The following is a 19337-nucleotide window of genomic DNA, read 5'->3' as shown; positions in this document are numbered from 1 at the left end:
TAGGTCATTTCATTACAATAATTCAATACAATTCAATATAATATAATAATTCAATTTATATAATGAAGACAGTTATACTGGTGATAATTAGCTTCAGTGACAAGAGTCTCAACATAACACATGCAGACACTTATGATTAACAAACAAGAGCCAAACTAAGTGTCATACAATAGGGTATCAATTATTATTGGTTTTATCGAATTGACAGATTTGGTTTCTCCTTGTTAATACAGCAAATTCCAATGAAACTTGTTTCAACCTGTTGTGACTTTAATGATAAATACAGCAGGAGCCACTACTGCTTTCTATTGTATAAACTTGTAAGTATCATGTTGAACTTGTTGTGACTAATAACAGTGTTGAACAATAATGTTGAACTTGCTAAACATTTTTTTCTTTTTTATTTCTTTTTAAAGTCTCTTTTCTTATTCCAATGTGGCACATTGATTCCACTATTAAGAAGGGAAAATAAACAAAACTCTCTAAGAAAAATGTGTTGTGTGAATATTGTGTGTTGAAAAATAAGTAAACTTTGATAAATAATTTAGAAAATTGGCAATGAACAGTCACATAACAACAAGAGAACAGCTAAAGTAGAAAGGATTTATGCTCTGCAAGAAGGAAGATTGTGCTGATGATCAGATATACACATTTTAATGAATCACCCATGGTACAATGTTTGTAATGTGCATCGTGTAACAACAATGTATCATGATGATATATTGATGAAAAACTAAGCTGAGTAAAGCCACGTGAAATTTACTTTAACTATTATTTGAGATTCATCCAAATGGGCATCACATTTACAGTAGACTGTCAATTTTGCTTTTATTAAACATGAAAGTTGTACTGATAAGAAATTAAATTTCACATTAATGAATCAATGGAGGTAAAGTGATAGAAATGAACAGTGTATCAAAGGTATGCTCTATTGGCCCCAAATATGCTATATAGTCAAATATGGTCACCTTTTGTCAAAATTCTTAATTGAAATGGTTCTTGATTTCTTTTTGTCGAGAAAGCTGAGATCCAGCCAAGGTCTTTGAACAGAATGGGCACTGTGACAATCTCTGTGGACATCCTTGCCTTTGCTGAAACGGTTTATGAGCTGTAAATAAGAAGTAAAAGAAATGACAAATTGCACTTAAACCATGGTTGCAAATGCATTGGTAACACCCACGGTCACCACAAACTGCCCAATTACATTCACTGTACACAGAGCCAATCATTACTGATATCGACATTGATGTCTTCTTTAATTAAAAAGAAATATAGATTTCAATAAATTCAGATGAAGACACTTTCACAACTTTCACGAAGTGTTCCCAGTTCCATGCTTCTTTCATCAGGTTCTGGTGTAAATTTTCCTGTGGTATATGATATATATATGATAACAGCCTAAATTACTTATGAACTCTGGTTGGATTATTCATCAACATAGCCATATTGTGGTTCAGAATGATTTAAGGGACAAGGAGTTTTACAGTGTAGTTAGTCCAGTCTTGTCTTACAGTGTAGTTAGTCCACTCTTGTCCATTCTGTGTGTTTCACCACTTGATTTCACATTGCAATAAACCAATATTACATGTGAGTGACAGATTAGCAATGTTGTGTAGCAACGGTACATAACGATGAAGAGAATGAATAATACAGGCTTCTACATTTTAAAGGAAAAACAAAATACTTCATTTCTGTTTTACTACACTTAACTGTTTCAAACTTTCATTCTGGCTGACCCAAAACAAACTATGACGGCAATTAAAGGGTGTGAAGACTCGCGCAAAAAGAACATCTAATGCCGGTAATCTGACCTAGTTTCGAGTGAGGTGTAACAGAAGTGTTAGACACCACCATCGATGCCAGAAAATACACACACAGCTTGCTACCGTCGGTAATAAGACACTAGTGTACAGTCAGTACATACAGCTGCGGTCAATACCCATGGCACAGTGTATACACGATACAGCAATGGACATCTCAGGTCCAGCTAAAGATAACACGGTATCACGTTTCATTACTGTCGGCATTTTGAAGCGACACGAACAAAACTTCACTTGCAAGCAACAGAAAGTTAAGTTTTGCAGATGGCCGCACACGGTTTGGGGCGAGTCTTCATTGCCTTAAATCTGAAGTAACATAGACATAAACACTATGGGCTATGAGCTTCCTGGTTGACTATGGTTTTACTTCTTGACATTTCCAAAAGCAAAGCAAGCTTTTTGTCAGTCAATATGGTGCAAAAACACATGAGTTTAATCAAATTCAACTCTTGTATGAGACATAACTTGGAAGTTACAGAGGGGATGAAATGGTGGATTTTCATGTCTTAGAAATATTTATCTACATTACTTCAACACCATGCATTCACTACTTCCCGTAAATGCAGCTGCCAAAGCCAGAAATTCGCTGTCGAAGTATTCCCTAGAGAACTCCCGAGCAGACACTCGTGAAAAAAACCTGCAGTTCATATGACGTCAGTAAAGGGACCATTTCAGCCAAAGCCGACTGCCCGATATTTACTGTTACGGCGTCATTCAGTTTACTACGTACAGGTAACTACAACACACTCTCCTCATCAACTGAAAAAGTCATCTCCCGAATCTTCCGATTCCGAGGAAATGGGCCTTTACCTCTCAGAACATTCAAAAGCTTTGACAACAATTATTTTCTTGAGGAAGAAGAAGAGGAAATAGTTTTTGAGGGTGATGAAGATATTGGTGCTTTATCCTATCAATTGAGCCCCTTGCAGAAGAATTGTAATACGTTCCCGATGGCCGAGACGCGTTGCTGCCGATGGAAGTCCCCGAGCAGAATGGTTGGACTATCCTGAACCGAAATTGGACGGTTGAGCATAAACAAAACCACCATTATTAAGACCATAATATGAGTTAAATTTACTCGAATGTCGATGATCCTGCTACTTAACATAGTAGCAAATCTTCTAGAAATTGTGTTACTTCCAGTGCAAGTGCAACCCTATAGTACTAGTAGTAGTAACATGGGTCTAGACCTAACTAATAGACGTTCTATAACAGGCTAGCCTGTGTAAGTTGTATCATCCAATTGTTACGTTAAAATCATAACACAACGCCAGTCACCTAATCTCAATTACTATAGAGCACTGCAACAGTGTAATGTTGTGTGTACTCAGAAGTTTAAGAATGTAAAAAAAGCGTCTCGGAAGTGAGCTGGGTTCCTCGACCATATATACAACAATTTTTTGGAAAGATTTTATTGCCCGAGAATTTTTGATTGTTTATTCCTGGAGGATGCAAGCTTTGTTTGACACATATTGTGTATCATTGGAAAGCTACGAGGGTATATAAAATAATGATTCATAAATCTGTCCATTTCACCCCCTCTTTAAGTGTCATGTATGCCTACAGATTGTGTGCTTGTCCTTATGTAAATGAGTATTAATGGTTGACCAGCTTACTGTGATGAGGATGAATTTCCCCATGCTCTTTCTTCTCCTCATATCGGACATACTTAAATGTGAATGCTTGATTATAGTCTGACTAAATTTGTATATGAAAGGATGAATTCAGGCAAGTTTTTGAGTGGAATTCTTCTTTATAAATTGATCAATGTCTAAAGATAAAGAGTTAATATCTAAACAATGTACCCACTGCTACTTGAGGTTTTCAGACTTTGGCCTTGAATTTCAACTGAACCCTCTAGCCTTTAGATGAAAATGGTCCCTAAATAGCCTTAATTGTTGTTTCCAGTTTATTACCAAAGTAAGAAAAGTTTGTATTTCAGTATGTGTAAATGCTACATTGCAAAATATGTTGTGTTGTGACCAATTATAGCACGCAATAGCTAGGAAAGTTTCGTAATTATGTTATCAACCTGCCACCTTCACCGATGGTCACCATCGAGGTAAATGAATCTGGAGGATTCATGTCAATTGGGCGCGCGCGTACCATGCATGGAGGGTCATGTGATGTGTTCCAGGGTGGTACCAAACTGATATTTCTGTGTAGCAGTTCGAGAATAGTGTTAGTGACTTCATGAAAGATTTGTCGGTTCGGACATGGGAACTAACGGCATAAGAAGGTACTGGTACTTCATAGCTAATATGCTAACGTTAGACATGCTGGCACAGAACAAGTACAGATACATTGGGCTTGCAGCGGGAAATGTCGATGTCTGAATTGTATTATCAAAAACGATTTTTTGTCGAAAAGGATTGTTGAACTGGACGTGTTGCTGTGGGGAAATGTTAAGTTCAGTGCAACCATGGAATTCTCCATTGGACAGAGCCTAATGCTGCTCGACGGGAATATAGCTATCACGTTAGGCTACATGTACGGTTATTGCTAGGTAACGGGTGTCGTCTGCTGCTCTAAGCACGCGTACACATTTACGTACTAGTTGGGTGAAATCATCATGCGTAATGGGAGAGTAATATATTAGTACCACCCTGGAACACATCACATGACCCTCCATGCATGGTACGCGCGTACGCGCGTATTTACTGTGTGATAGTTTCTCCAGATTCATTTACCTCGATGATGGTCACTATGAAGTAGTCTGCACAGCTTGACACTGTGGGGTTCTTCGTGTAAACACTGTGTGGTAATATATCGTTATATGTCGACAGTGTAGTTTACAAGACAGTGTCTATACACAAAGATTCTGATACAAGGAAAGATATGTGCCAGGCAGTGCAGGCTAACTGTTAAAATGAGGTCATTTTACGACCATGGCAGGTGGATTACATAATTGTAGGAAACTTTTTTTTGCGGTAGCATGCTATATTTGGGGCCAATACAGCAGTATGACCTATAAGATTATATCTTCAACAGTTGTTCTGTTCTAGTCATATACCTCACTTTTTTATATGTGGTTTATTGTACAGTAACATAAAGATGACATAAAAGCAAGCAGAGTGCAGTTAGCTGGAAATTTACAAGGTACTACATTTAGTTAGCCGGCTAAGGACAATCCTGTGGAGAAACAGTCAAACTCACCATCCTCATCTGATTCAGAGACTGAATATTTTCCATCTGTCATGTTGTTGCAGCCAGTTTGTGTGTGTTTCTGCAAAACAAATATCCAACACATCATAATTTTGGAAGATCAGGAAGATTGAACATAACTAGCTGAATGAGATGAAATCATGTACAATTAAAATAGTATATGATGTCAAAAGTCCTATATACAACATTTTAAAATCAAATGGTAGATTATTCAAAAACTATTTTACACCATATATGATTAGCTGTTATCAGCATGCTTCTATTCAATTGTGTGACATGTCAGGGTAATTGCTTACTCTACAGAGAGTCATTGCATTTTTTTTTGTACAGGAGAGTCAAATTCTTATAGCAAGAGAAAATAGGTGGGACATATACTATGTGGTATGTACATCCCTTCAGCTGAAGTGGAAGCCAAGAGATACAAATTTACAGCCCATTTGCCATCACCATTCCCCCTACCCTTCAATGGGGTGTATACTAAACCTATACAGGTTATAGCAAAAGTTTCAAGGTATACAATATTTTGTGTGAAAGTAACAAAATTACAAAATCAAAAAGGGAGTTATCTCTCAATGTGATTTGGCATTGGTTCAATACATACCAGGAGTAGATGATGGTAAATGTAGGAATTGAACAGAAAGTGGGAGGGTTCTTTAACGTGGGTTAAAATAGTACATAAATGAAATACTACTATTGCTACCTTTAACCTCAAAGTACAGGATAGCCAAAGCAATGGAGGTCAAGGCAACTCCAACAACCCCCCCCCCCCCCTAACATCCTTAGCTTCAAGACAGAACGGAAATGTTTCACAGCCCGGCCCCAGAATGATTCTCCCATTGCAAACAGGGTAAAAAGGGTCTATGTTAAAGGTATGCTGTATTGACCCCAAATATGCAAAATTTTCAAATATGGTCCATTGCATATGGTCATAATTTTTATACTCTTCATATTACCACCCTGAAGGTAATTTACCTCACTGGGACATCCAGCCATCTTCTTTGCTTATTTAGCATTATGGGAAAAGTTTAGAGGGTAATGCCTCCAGGAAAAGTGCAGTTTGAAATCATATAGCAAGTATAGCATTTAGTTAGGGGCCTATACATCTTTAACCTCTATACATTAAAAGTGATCAAGAGAAATATATTGGGTTGGGATAACTTAAGTACATATAGGCAAAGGTATTAGTAAGTATATAGGAATACCACATTTGAAATTAATTTATTAGCCAGGCAACAAAAAAGGAGGGCAGAGGATATACCCAGTAGCTTATCAAAAGGAAGGGGATCAAACGGGGATCAGGACCGCTAAGAAGTCATCCCTTAGCTTCCAGATGGAAGGTATAACAGAAGTTTTTTAAACAATACCGCTGACATTTGTTCATCCCTTAGGTAGAAAAGAACAGGGCAGGAATATGCCCAGTAGCTTGGACAAACAAGGGGGGGGGGAGGCAGAGCATCCACAGGGAAGACTTAAAAACATAATCAGGACCACCAAGAAGTCTACCCTCAGCTTCCAGATGGAAGCCAGCTGGGGGTACACTTCAGAGTCCCAATGATCACCCCCCCCCCCCTCCGATCCTTCCGTTGGAAACAGTTTAAAATAGGGTCTATGTTAACCTATACACATTGAGTATTGCAGTTATCAAAATTAGACAATCACTAAAGGAAGCACCTCTCAATTTGATTTTACATCGTTTCATGCATACGAGGGCATGGAGAATGGGTGAGGGTAGACATTAAAGGAAAAATGTGACAAAGATATTTGGGAGTAGGTGAACATTATTACATATAGGCAAAGGTATATTGGGAAGTATATCTAAGAATACTACCGTGAAATTAAATCGGTTAGATAATAAAAAGAAGAAAAGTAGGGTAGGGATATATCCTGTAGTTTAGCCAAACAAGGAGGGGAGGATAAGGGGGGGGGGGGATAAATCAGGACCACCAAGAAATCTACCCTTAGCTTCCAGATGGTAGCCAGCTGGGGGAATATTTGATAGCCCACAATAAATCCCTGTGGCCCATTGCAAATATGGATAATTGGGGTCTATGTTTACCTCTTCATAATTGAAAGTTATCAATAACATAATAAGGCAATCTAAAAAAAAGGGAGGAAACTTTCAATGTTATCTTGCATTGGGTCTGCTTAACAGGTTTAGAGGAGGGGTAGGGTCGAGATTGAAGAGAAAGGGGGAGATGTTTTGGAGTGGGGCAACATTATTAAGTATGCTAAATTAATAGTGAAATGTCTAGCACTGCTATTTTTGACCTTAATGTACGTACAGAGCAATACAGGACAAGAAATTCCCCATCCCCTTGCCATTTGTTGCAAAACAGAAGCCAAGGGATAATTTTTCACAGCCCCAATGTTTCTCCCCATTACAAACAGGGTCAAAAGGGATCAATTTTAACCTCTGCACATGCAGTATTGCCTGCAGTAACAAAATTAGGCAATCAACAGAGGAGGCAACTCTCAATGTGGTTTTAGAGTGAGTATTCTAACTGGGCATACACAATTTCTTAAAGTTATTGAATGAATGAACAAACATTTACAGATACACAATGAACATGAAGTTTACCCACTAAAAATCCCAAATGCATAAATGGCAATAAGATGTATACAGATCAACCTCACTATAGTGCTTTAATATTGGATTCTATGCAGTACTCTTTTTGCCTTTTTCCAATTTATTTGGTATTGACTTGTCCGCTTTCTAGTGAATACTTTAGGATATATTATTCCTTTCAACATTTCATCATGGACTGGTTTAACTTTAAGTTATGAGTAGGGGATAATTGCTATCTGTATGGAATAACATATGAAGCAAGCATGAATGAGTTCTGACACATTATTACAATGTCAACATTAAGTTTATTTAAGGTGATCCTAGCAGGTTAGGGTCATGTACCATAGATCCTATTGCTCAATTGACACATGCTTTTGCAATTTGCTTTCTTGCATTGCAATTGCAAAGAGATATCTTATAGTTTTAACACATTGGCATAGTCCTAGATTTATCCATTTTATTAAATGTTTTCTTTTAATGGGGTTGCAATAAAAATAGATATTTAAATAATCAAACATAACCAACTAATCAACCAAGTAAACAATCAATCAATACTGTAAAATAAAAGCAAGCCTTTGTCAAAGTTAATGTACAGTAAAGGCTGTTAAACGAACTACAGTATTGATTAGATGAGCATGATTTATATTGCTCTGTTTTACACAGCCTTAATTTCTATTGATGAATCTTTCTTAGATGATAAATAAAGCAGAAGGATTACCTTCAAAAGGCCACAAAAGGACATGTTTTCCAGGCTGGAACTGTCATTGGTCGCTGCATGGAAGAAATTTCATTTTGTAGATTTGAAAGAAGTATAATGAAAGAGTATTTTAAATAAAGTGCAACACTAAATATAAGTGTATTTTATATGAAATAGATTTGTGGTTTCAAACCAGTGTACTTAAACCAGTAGTCAGCCAACTTTTGACTGCAAGAACTTTTGACAGCAAGAAATTCAGGCACTCAGCCATGAACAAACTGATTACCAGCCAATCCCATGCTATCCCCCCCCCCCCCCACACACTCACACCTCCACAGAAATACAAAGTCTTAACTCTCCAGAGAAAGGGCTTATCAGAGTATCACTTTTCTGTGTGGTAAAAAGAGCTAGTGCACAGGTGCAATCATATCCATAAATGTCTGCAACTTACCTGACTTATAAACAAATTTGTCCGAAACAACAGAATGGAAAACAAGTGCAACGAAAACTTACGGGTACTACAGAGTTATCTCTGACATCACTGTCTGTAGCTTCTTCCTCATTCTCTGGCTGCTAAAGAGAAACAAATACTCCTCAATTGATTTTAATATAAATGAAATTCAATGCACTTTAAAGAATTGATGTAAGTAGAGATATGAAGGAGAAGGGGGGGGGGGGAGGTTCAGGTACCTAACGGTACTGTGGTAACTTCTCTAGAATTACTGTAGAACATTACCAGACAGAACATAACATAAAGAAATCATAACAACTAAAAACTACTCCAATGTTGCTTTTTAACTTGGGAAGTTTGCACTTACTTGTGCATCATTACTTTGAGTAAAAATATTGGCCATATTCCGAGGCCTGTTCTTATGTTACAACTGAACATTAGGCGTAACATACATCAATTCTAGAAGAATCAGACGTGTTTACTGATGAAATACAGTAGCAGCTTGTGACTATGGCGACTATGGATTTGAGTCGTATCAACATTTCTACAGTAACTGTAATTTATTTTTCGGGGGCATTGTGGCAAACATTAAACACAATGCGGCAATAGGTTTCCTGAACAAACTTATACATTTCGTACAAAAATATAACTTTACATTTTACGTCGGAACCGGGTAGTATGTTCGGAACCAGGTAGCAATCAGTTGGGCGGGTACTTGGGTTACAAGTGCAAACACTAGTTTATATCAATCTCATATCAAAGCTTTAAAGAGACTATTGCAGCCGGATCAAGACCTTTCTGTATAATAACATGACACAAAATCTTAAAATTTTGCAAGAAAATTGGTATGTGTAGCAATTGAGATGTGAGACGTATACATCTCCCATGATCACAGAAACTGCAACAAATCAACTAATTGTATCTTAAAGATCTGTACTTACTGGCCCCATATTAAGCATGCTATCACTTTAAAAGCTTATGAGATTACATTCTAGCTGTAGACTGTAGAAGTTAAAAAAAAAGCTCTGACTTCAAATTAGCCTGGAAATATATACATCATTCTTCTTATGTTTTTCACTAGTATGTGTTCTTCTGGTACAGTTCAGTTTGCAAAGACGATGAAAAAATAAATGTTGTTAAACTGATTGATTCTGAGAGGTTCAGATCATGTCTAGCTTGGCTTGAGCATTATCTCTTGTAGAGTTGGCATGTTGAATGTTGGAACTTGGAATACAGCAAGCACACTTTAAGTTACATATAAACTCTGACAAAATGCTTTGTACTAAGTTTAACTGGAAAAGATACAAAATTTAACAATGTACTGTACCTATTTTGTCATCTATCCAACAAGATGTCAATGAAGTGTGATCTGTTTTCTCTTTGCAGTACTGTAGTTAATAGCTGCCTGCAAATGGCTAGTTTTTCTTAATCTTGGACATAACTTCATCTACAGGTCTGAAATACAAAATAGGTGTAAGATGGATGGTCACAACTCTTCTAAGACTAAAGTAACAGTATAGGCCTAGGATATGTTATGTTACTCTATGAGTATTATACATAGATGTGACTGAGTTCAAAGACACCCTTCTCTAATCTGCACTATTTGAACAATTGTGTCTGGCCATAAATGAGTAAAAAATTCTAGACTAGTCAAGCATAGCAGGCTGGTGGGCTTTATCTCCAAAAGGTAGGTTGAAGCGTGAGCATTCTCATTATGTTCCCTGTTGATTGAATATACAATCTTATATGGACTAAAATGAAGTCAATCCACTTCCATAAGTCATGAAGATTTTGATTAAACAATTGTCCAGCCTAAGCTCAAATTTATTGACAGCCAAACCTTCCAATATTTCCCTATCAAAGCATTGTTCAATTGAAATTACACAATTCACATTGCACTAACAAATCAAAAACCAATTGCATTTCATCAGAAAAATATGATGATTGAGAACTCCTTGGGTCCTTTATTCAAAGAAAATGGCCCAATACCACGGTAGTACTTTATTGTTCAAATTGTTGAGTGGTAATGGCAGTGGTGACAGCTGCTTTGATTTGCCAGCATGATAAATGTGATACTTACTTTCTTAGTGAGGATGCATTGAATTGGTTGAATTTGCGATTGATTAGCCTACATGTAGTTTGTAAGTTGTAGGACTACCAGTACTGCAGTACCTAGTACTAGGTATCACCATTCAATACATTACACGTGCAGTAGTAACTAACTGTAGTATAGTAAAGGCTTCATGATTGACGCACCCTCGTAATTGACACACCTTCAAATATTACTAGCAACGATACAGCAGGCCACCTAAACATTTTGCAGTGTAGCAGAATTACATATTTCATCAGCTTGAATCCATTTCAGCTATTTGCTGACCAAATTGTGGTTTTTCTTAAAAGCTTTTAACACCCTCCACCCAGTTTTGCACGTTTCTTGGTCATTTGGAATCTTACACCCTAAAAATAACCAACATTACCTCAATATGATACCACTTATCTCTGGGACCTGACCTGTCTGAGCTTAGAGGCTCAGAGCATAGCAAACTGCATACAAAGTCAATTGATGTATACTAAGGCCTCACTACACTACACTACAGTTAGCTTATCAACGAATGTGTCAATTTAGGGGTATGAAAGAACTTGACACGGCAGACATTTTGAGGTCAAATTCTGCTCAATTGTACAGTGCATAAGCACAGAACCCTAAATATTTAGAGATCATTACATTTCTGAGGAACTACACATATGAAAAACACATACAGTTGAGTGATTTGGATTTTTCCTTGATATACAGTACATCGTTGATCAAATCCTTAGGCTTAAGTGCGTCAATTATCCCACCATGATACTAGTAGTAGTAACACGTAAATTTAGGCTACAATTCTTTAGAACAGCAAGGAATCCCCAAAGCCCCCTAATCATGACCTTCAAATATAAACAAGTAGCCTAATGAATGAGATAGGTACTTGTTCGGCTCGGCACACTCGATACCTCCTACCCTATAGTACCTAGCTTAGGCTTGCCTAAGGTACAGTATGCCATACAACCGGCTAATATGCACAATTTCCATCCAATAATACTGCTGTTAGTGGCGACAAGTTTCACATAAAGTATATTGGATATTCAGGCAATGCGTAAGCCTTGGTTTCAAGTGAGCACCTTATCGGTAGTCTTTCACCGATAAAATTACAGCTAAAATGAGATACTTACGTTGCTGGATGATATACAGGATGTGTACAACAGTCGTAGCCTACTTCGCGTACGTACGAACAGTGTATACCTCTGTGCTGTGTCTAAACAGTTGATGGCGCCATGTCGTTACAAGTCTCGTACTGCGATGGTCTAAAATTGCCAATTTTCGTTATTTTACATCCAGAATATTCCAAATTTCACCAAGAATAGCAATCATGTGTCTTTAATACAAATTCTGGATGTCGCTGATATATATATCCTAGTTTTCCCGTATATTGAGCGGAAAGTTGAGGTTAACATATATCCTACATACACCGTATGCGAAAATAACGTTATATACACTGTTGAGTGAGGCTCAGATTTGCACTGAAAATTCTCTTTATCGCAAGAACATACAATTAATTCTAAGTTAATTTCTGATAAATACCATCATGTTGTCTACATTCGAAGTGAAATTTGTTTACACAACGCACGATATTTGAATTGGTAATGTCTCAGACTTATGTTTTCCAAGAAGTTGGTAAACAGATGCCCAAGGTACACATAGGCCCCAGCTACCACCCACGAATGTAAACATATGCCCGCATTCATAACTATATATATATATATATATATATATATATATATATATATATATATATATATATATATATATATATAATATTTATTTATAAATTTTTAATTTATTTGTCACTGATCAAGTAGGACTCCTCCATAATTAGGAGCATTGTTTAACTGTGAAGTCATTTGAGTACACTGCAAACTGCAGCTTCCTGGGACACGACTAGATCATTTTCAAAGGATTAATATCATAACTTTAATTTTACAGGAGAATGAGCTGTCGGTATAGTCACTGTATGACATCACAGATTACACAGTAGAACAATGCACTTATTATAATAAAGTGAAAACCTGCAGTATTATATTTCTCAACAACATACAATGCTATGAAGCTGTGAGTTCCATCAATGTGCTTCAGTTCAAAACATATTTTGACATCTCAGTCTTCATTATCTCTAAAATATCCTGTAATTCACACATAATATGTTTAGATAAAGAGTGCATTTTGTGTATTTAACTGTTTTAGAGCTATGACGTCTTAAGTCAGGAATGTTCCTTAACACTGTCATGAAACTTGTACCAGTGGAGTGTAAAATTTGTTACATACACATGAATTTACAATACCTTCATCTTGCGACTTGATTTCGTCAGAAAGTACCAAGGACTGGTATTCGTGTATCTTAGCTACTGCCTGGAGAAGACGATATTCCTCTAAAGGAGTCTCTAATTTGCTGACATCAGAAGGATCTATGATACCCATCTTATCAATTGTCAGGAGGAAGGAGAGTCCTGGATTCTGACTGGAGATAACTGTCTTCTTGTTCTTATCAGTGACTTCAAAGTTATCACACAGTTTTACTGTTATGGAAAATGTCAAATGAGCAGAGAGGCCGGCGAGGAATTTACCGTATTCAGTCTCTTGATCTGAAATGTTTAAGGTAAAACATTAAATTAAGTTCCAGTTTTGTTAAATATCCACAGAGATGTACAGGCACACTGCAAAATGCATAATCCACATCATGGCACATGGTGACTTTTGCTCACTTGTACACGTGAACATATGTACTATGTTTTGGTGTGCACATTTTGGTTGCCAGCATCTAGAATAAATCACCACCTGTGTTTTGTATCAATACTTCAAGTGGGATCTTTCTGGGGGTAGGGGTGGGACTATGTTCTGGTGTGCACATTTTGGTTGCCAGCATCTAGAATAAATCACCACCTGGGGCAGGGGTATGACGTTTTAAGTAAGTGCATTTTGGAAGTACAAAAGGTGAAGCAAAATACACAATTATAAGAGAGCTACTGATTAGGGGCCTACCTCTTAGCTTCATGTACGTCTCTGTTAATAAGTAAGTATGGTTGATCTTCAGCTCAGTGAGTGCATCAGTTAATCGATTCACATTTGAAGGGTGTATGAATCCTCTCTCTTCAAGGGTAAGCAGAAAGTTCTCAGAGTGCAAGGGACTTGTAATAATGGTCTGCACTTGATCAGGTGGTAGTGAAAAGTAGCGGCCTAAATTCCCACAGTCAGTTTGGGTTAGCTTTGAAGAAAGTTGTTCTTTCAGATAGCTGAAAGTGAAGATGGATGCCTATGAAAGAGAGAAACAAGAATAAATATAATAGGTTAGTAATTCTTTGCCGACTAATCACATCAATATTAACTGTCAGTTTAGACTAGCCTTGGTCAGAAGATTCTGAGATGTTTGAGATGTAACCAACAGCTTGTCTGAGACTTGAACTTCTCTTGAACTCCTCATAAGAGAGTAAGATTCTTGTTACTCGCACAGAAGATCCTCACACTAAATGAAGTCAAAGCAGCTACTGTAGGTACAGTATTGACCTCTGATCGGCTTAATGGGATATGTATATTGTAAGGAAGAAAAGAAAATCTACAAAACCACATCTAAAGTTAACTGTGTGTGTTCACATTTGTTTCTAAAATCTTATTGATATTTATATGTGAACTGACCTATGACCTCTAGAGTACAGAAACTCAGTACTACTGATGTGCTCATACTTTCATGCTCAGTGAATCAGATAAGAAAGTTATTTTAGGTGTACATTATTAAAGGTAAACGTTTTTGGCATCTAACTGACCTTTGGTGTCCTTTGCGGGCACCAAAAACAATAGGGATTTTCCTCTTACTATGGGCTATCCACCCACCAATTTTGATCATGATACATCATTGCCTTATTGAGATATCGTGTACACAAGCCAAGCGTCACATGCATACACATACACACGCATGTTTGTATTATATTCAGACCGAGGACCCCATTGTATTTCCATTGTTCAAATCCACGTACTCTAACCTTAACAATACCCCATACATAGAATTCTTCCAAGGACGTGGTGACTTTTTAGAAAACACAACCGAGGACCTGATATTCTTTTGTTCAAGTCCTTTGTCAGATAGCAAAACAAACGCATACACACACACCAACCTGAATACATAGGTTCCTTTGCTTTTAGCAAGACACCAAAAAGGCCTTTTACAGGAATACCATCGTTCTTACACTGGTTGACATGTGGTAATGCTTTCTCATGCCTGGGTAGCAATGATCATGTTTAATCCATGTGCATAGCAATTGCATACATTACACTGTGTGCTTGATGACAGCTAATGAGTGGGGATCTTCACCATTGTTAATTAGTGTATTGGGTATTTAGACAATTAAGCAGGATATTGTGTGTGATCACTTACACACAGTAATATCTATATAATCATTACTATTGAAGCGAACCGCGGATGGCGGGGGAAATTACCGAATTAAGGGTTCTTCGCTTCGAACTCACAAGTTATGAATGAGGATGCAAGAGTGTTCTTGCGTTGAAACAACGGCTGACGATTTGTTGCAAAACTAACAAAATAACTCTTACAAAATGATAATATACATATAAATAAATCATGATTCATGACAATATAAATGGCTTAATAAACTCTTAATGACCTAATTAAAACTTGGGGGAAAACCTATACTCAATACTATGAAAATACAGCAGAACAGAACTCTATCTGTGCCATAAATACTCAAGCTACGTAATATCCATACAACATGAATACAATTAAAGAATGAATACCGAATATTACGAAATGTATAATGAACATAATGATATAATCTGTACTTTGAAATAATACAAAACGTTTGCCAACAGGCGAGGACTTTTGGCACCTTCATAACAGTCAGGGCAACACATGCCAGCTGCAACCCATTACAGGTATAGGCATTTTCTACCTACTGTTCCTAGACAGCAGGAATTTCACCTCCTGAACCCACAAACTCTCAAGAGACTTGTCGCTCTATATCTGTCCAGAATGGCTAAGATTAAAGGACAATCTCTGAGACAATAACTTTAAACAACAGTAGCAATAATGTTCAGAGTACAAATACGCTATTTACACCACGAGCAGTACAATACTAAAATACAGGAACAATAAATAAACTTTCAATACAACCTAACTGTCAATGACTTTCTGTAAACTAAAACCCAACCTAACCGGTAATGTAACAGTACAGTATAAAGGTACGCAATAAAACCCACGTGCTTAACAATACACAAGACACGCTATAAACCCATAGGACCAAGTTCCAAAAACATAACCTAACATGTACTTTGTACAGTAAAGTACAACCTAACCAAAGGGGCAACACTTAAAAACTACAATTCAATTATTTATTTATTTGTTTGCCACAAAAGTACAAAGTGGAGGGAAGTCTTCCATAAAGCATAAAAGCTTAACAATGTGGAAGACTCCCTGAAGAAAGAAAAGAAAAGAAAAAGAAAAATATATATATGTGTATAAATACATACATAAATATGTACAAATTAAATGTTCAATATATATATATATATATATATAGTAATTACATACAGGTATAATTTAGTTTTAGTCAGTAACTAGCTATTATTTCCTTACAAAACCACTTCTTAAAGGATGTGACTGACTTTTTACTCTTTAAATCGTTCGTTAGGAGATTCCAAGTTTTTGTTGCACGGTTTTGTAGGCTTAAAGTTCCAATGGTGGTATTGTAGAGATTATAGTGGGCATGATTAGCATGCCTCGTGTTATGATTATGTACATCTCTGTTACTGGTTAAAAAATTGTCAAAGGCAGCTGGTAGTAATCCATTCCAGGTCTTGTAGGCAAATAATGCAAGCTTAACTTTAATGAGATCGTGCAATTTTAGTAAGTTGAGTTTCTTAACTAGGGGACTGGTGTGCTCACGTGGGGCTGAGTGTGTTATGTGGCGAATGGCTGCCTTTTGGAGTATAATAAGATTGTTAAGGTTGGTGTTGTATGTACCAGACCAAATAATGGAACAATAAGTGAGATGCGGGACAACCAGGGTCTGGTATAGTGTTCTGAGTATGTTTTCCGATAGATAATATTTCAACTTAGATAATATGCCAACATTCCGTGCAATTATATTGCAAATAGTTGAAATATGGTTGCGCCAGCTAAGTTTACAATCAATATTTACACCTAAAAACTTAGTACACGTAGTATAAACTTGCTTAATTATTTTCCCATCCATACATATATCTTTATTCCAAATAAGTGTATTACGAGTATTAAAGACAATGTAATTACTTTTTACTAATTAATAAACAATAAGGGTACGTACAGCATTTAAACAATACTTAATATCTTACTATACTGAAGTCAACTCGCTCGCGGAATAAGAAGACTCTAGGCTCGCGGACATTGAAAATACGGACATCGAGACTCCATCTCTCGCCAGCCAGCTCGTTATATATAGTATTACTAGTGCATCCGCCATCTTGAAAAAAAACAGTGGCTTCGAGCCAGAAGCCGAACCATCCAAAACCTGAGGCATCCTGCCTCTAAGAAGGGGGACATCTCCTTCCTGAACTCCAGATATGAGTATTATTATATAGAAATATGAAAGAGCAATAAAATTATGGAAAACTAAGGGGTTTACGAGGCGAACCCCGGAGCTCTGCAGAGACGCTGCTCGCCATACAACAACGTGTACAGAACTCCAAATACACGTGCAAAAACCATGTGCACAAACTAACGCTACAAACTGACTGTTACGTAATACATGTAAATTTATATACAGCGGGTGCACACAACAAAATTTCACTTCACTACACTATCACAAACTTGACAGGAAAGCTAAATTGTACCTAATTAGTAATTAGCATTGTCAGGAATTAATTCAAAATCTGTTTCCTATCGTTACTTAAAAAGACTACATTACACTCTGCATTCTTCATAATGGAAATCACAGGCCGTCAGTAAAATAAACCAATTAAAGAGAACTGACAAAAAGACTGTCAACTGACTCGATGCAATCCCTATTAAAGTAAAGCCTGAGCTTAGCTACAACTTTCTCTCCTCAGAAGTACTGAAAATGAGATCAATGGCTTTGTGAAGTTTGCAGCCTTATCTGTTGACAATGAGAAAATAGCACCACAAGGCTAAGGTGACATTTTCCGCTTCTTTTTCTGCTTTATTGACTACTTTGGACCAAAATAAACCATCCCTACATCCCAAACTAGAAGCAAGCTTGTGTCATACCATTTTATCAAGACTTAAATACTGTGATCAAATCAAGGTATCATCACTGCAGTATTTGCTATACATGTGCACTAGTGCCAAACTAATCACTTTGGCCTAAATTAAGATAAAACATATTGCCCTTAATTTTTTCTTGAATTTTACCTCATTGCAAGGAAAATTGCACCTGTTGTGTACTTAACAATAGTTTGCATTGATTTTTGTCAAATTTGAATATTTTAACAGACTTTGACAGCCAAAATTAATGATAAAGGAACTACACTTTTTTAGTCTGAGCTGTTACGCCATGGAGCATTCATCTTGCATGAATTTGCAAGAAGTTTTGACCAAGAATAGAAATTGTTACCTAAAAAATAGCACTTATTTTTTTTTCCAGCACTTAAGTGCAACAAGCATCCAATGGCCTAAATTCTTCATAAAAATTTTGCATTTATTTTTCCGCCATTTTGATCTCCCTCTTAACAAACAAGTAAAAGTTGTGTTCTTAATAAAATTCCGCATTCACTAATACCAAATTTGTAGAAATTAGCAGCTTGTAAGCTAAGAAAATAAGAAGAAATATTTTCCAAATTTTGTGTGTTGCTCTAATATTGGAAAGTGCAACAAGCATCCACTGGCCTAAATTCTTCATAAAATTTTGCATTAGCCTTTCCTCCATTTTGATCTCTTAATTGGATAATGCTACAAGCTACCAATGGCCTAAACTTTTCATAAATTTTTACACTTACATTTCAACCATTTTGATCTCCCTCTTAACAAACAAGTAATAGTTGTGTTCTTAATAAAATTCCGCATTCACTGATACCAAATTTGTAGAAATTAGCAGCTCGTTAGCTCAGAAAATAAGAAGAAATATTTTCCAAATTTTGTGTGTTGCTCTAAAATTGGAAAATGCTACAAGCTACCAATGGCCTAAACTTTTCATAAATTTTTACACTTACATTTCAACCATTTTGATCTCCCTCTTAACAAACAAGTAATAGTTGTGTTCTTAATAAATTCCGCATTCACTGATACCAAATTTGTAGAAATTAGCAGCTCGTTAGCTCAGAAAATAAGAAGAAATATTTTCCAAATTTTGTGTGTTGCTCTAACATTGGAAAATGCTACAAGCTATCAATGGCCTAAACTTTTCATAAAAGTTTGCTGTAACTTTTCCACCATTTTTATCTCCCTCTGAACAAACAAGTAATAGTTGTGTTCTTTATAAAATTCCGCATTCACTAGAAACAATATTGTCTACATTTGAGGCTATGAAGACTGAGAAAATAAGGAAAACCAATTTTACTTTTACATTGACAGAACAAATCACTTCCATGACAACCTTACCAGA

General features: G+C 36.5%; 2 protein-coding genes and 1 long non-coding RNA gene across 4 annotated transcripts in view; all 3 read right to left on the bottom strand.

Moving 5' to 3' along the window:
* Positions 1 to 19337, bottom strand: part of LOC139959744 (uncharacterized) — a 178470-nt gene that overhangs the window by 131537 nt on the left and 27596 nt on the right. The window lies entirely within an intron of this gene.
* The window catches only part of LOC139960591 (uncharacterized), a 34932-nt gene that overhangs the window by 15097 nt on the left and 498 nt on the right, over positions 1 to 19337 (bottom strand). The window contains exons 2-3 of the mRNA XM_071959054.1: positions 13774 to 14044; positions 13077 to 13376 (exon numbers count right to left, since the gene is read on the bottom strand). Coding sequence (XP_071815155.1) covers positions 13077 to 13376; positions 13774 to 13786 — 313 coding nt within the window. The 5' untranslated portion in view covers positions 13787 to 14044. The remainder of the gene's footprint in view (positions 1 to 13076; positions 13377 to 13773; positions 14045 to 19337) is intronic.
* LOC139960348 (uncharacterized) lies at positions 377 to 11090 on the bottom strand. Of its 2 annotated transcripts, none has more exons than XR_011790490.1 (5): positions 10027 to 11090; positions 8762 to 8821; positions 8270 to 8322; positions 4977 to 5046; positions 377 to 1108 (listed from the first exon to the last, which is right to left on the bottom strand). It is a non-coding gene; the product is annotated as an uncharacterized lncRNA (long non-coding RNA). The 2 variants fall into 2 exon arrangements; XR_011790491.1 differs by having other exon boundaries at positions 8762 to 8818.

This window comes from Apostichopus japonicus, chromosome 19 (assembly GCF_037975245.1).
Source record: "Apostichopus japonicus isolate 1M-3 chromosome 19, ASM3797524v1, whole genome shotgun sequence".
Classification (NCBI taxonomy): Eukaryota; Metazoa; Echinodermata; class Holothuroidea; order Aspidochirotida; family Stichopodidae; genus Apostichopus; species Apostichopus japonicus.
This window is presented reverse-complemented; position numbering and strand designations above follow the sequence as displayed.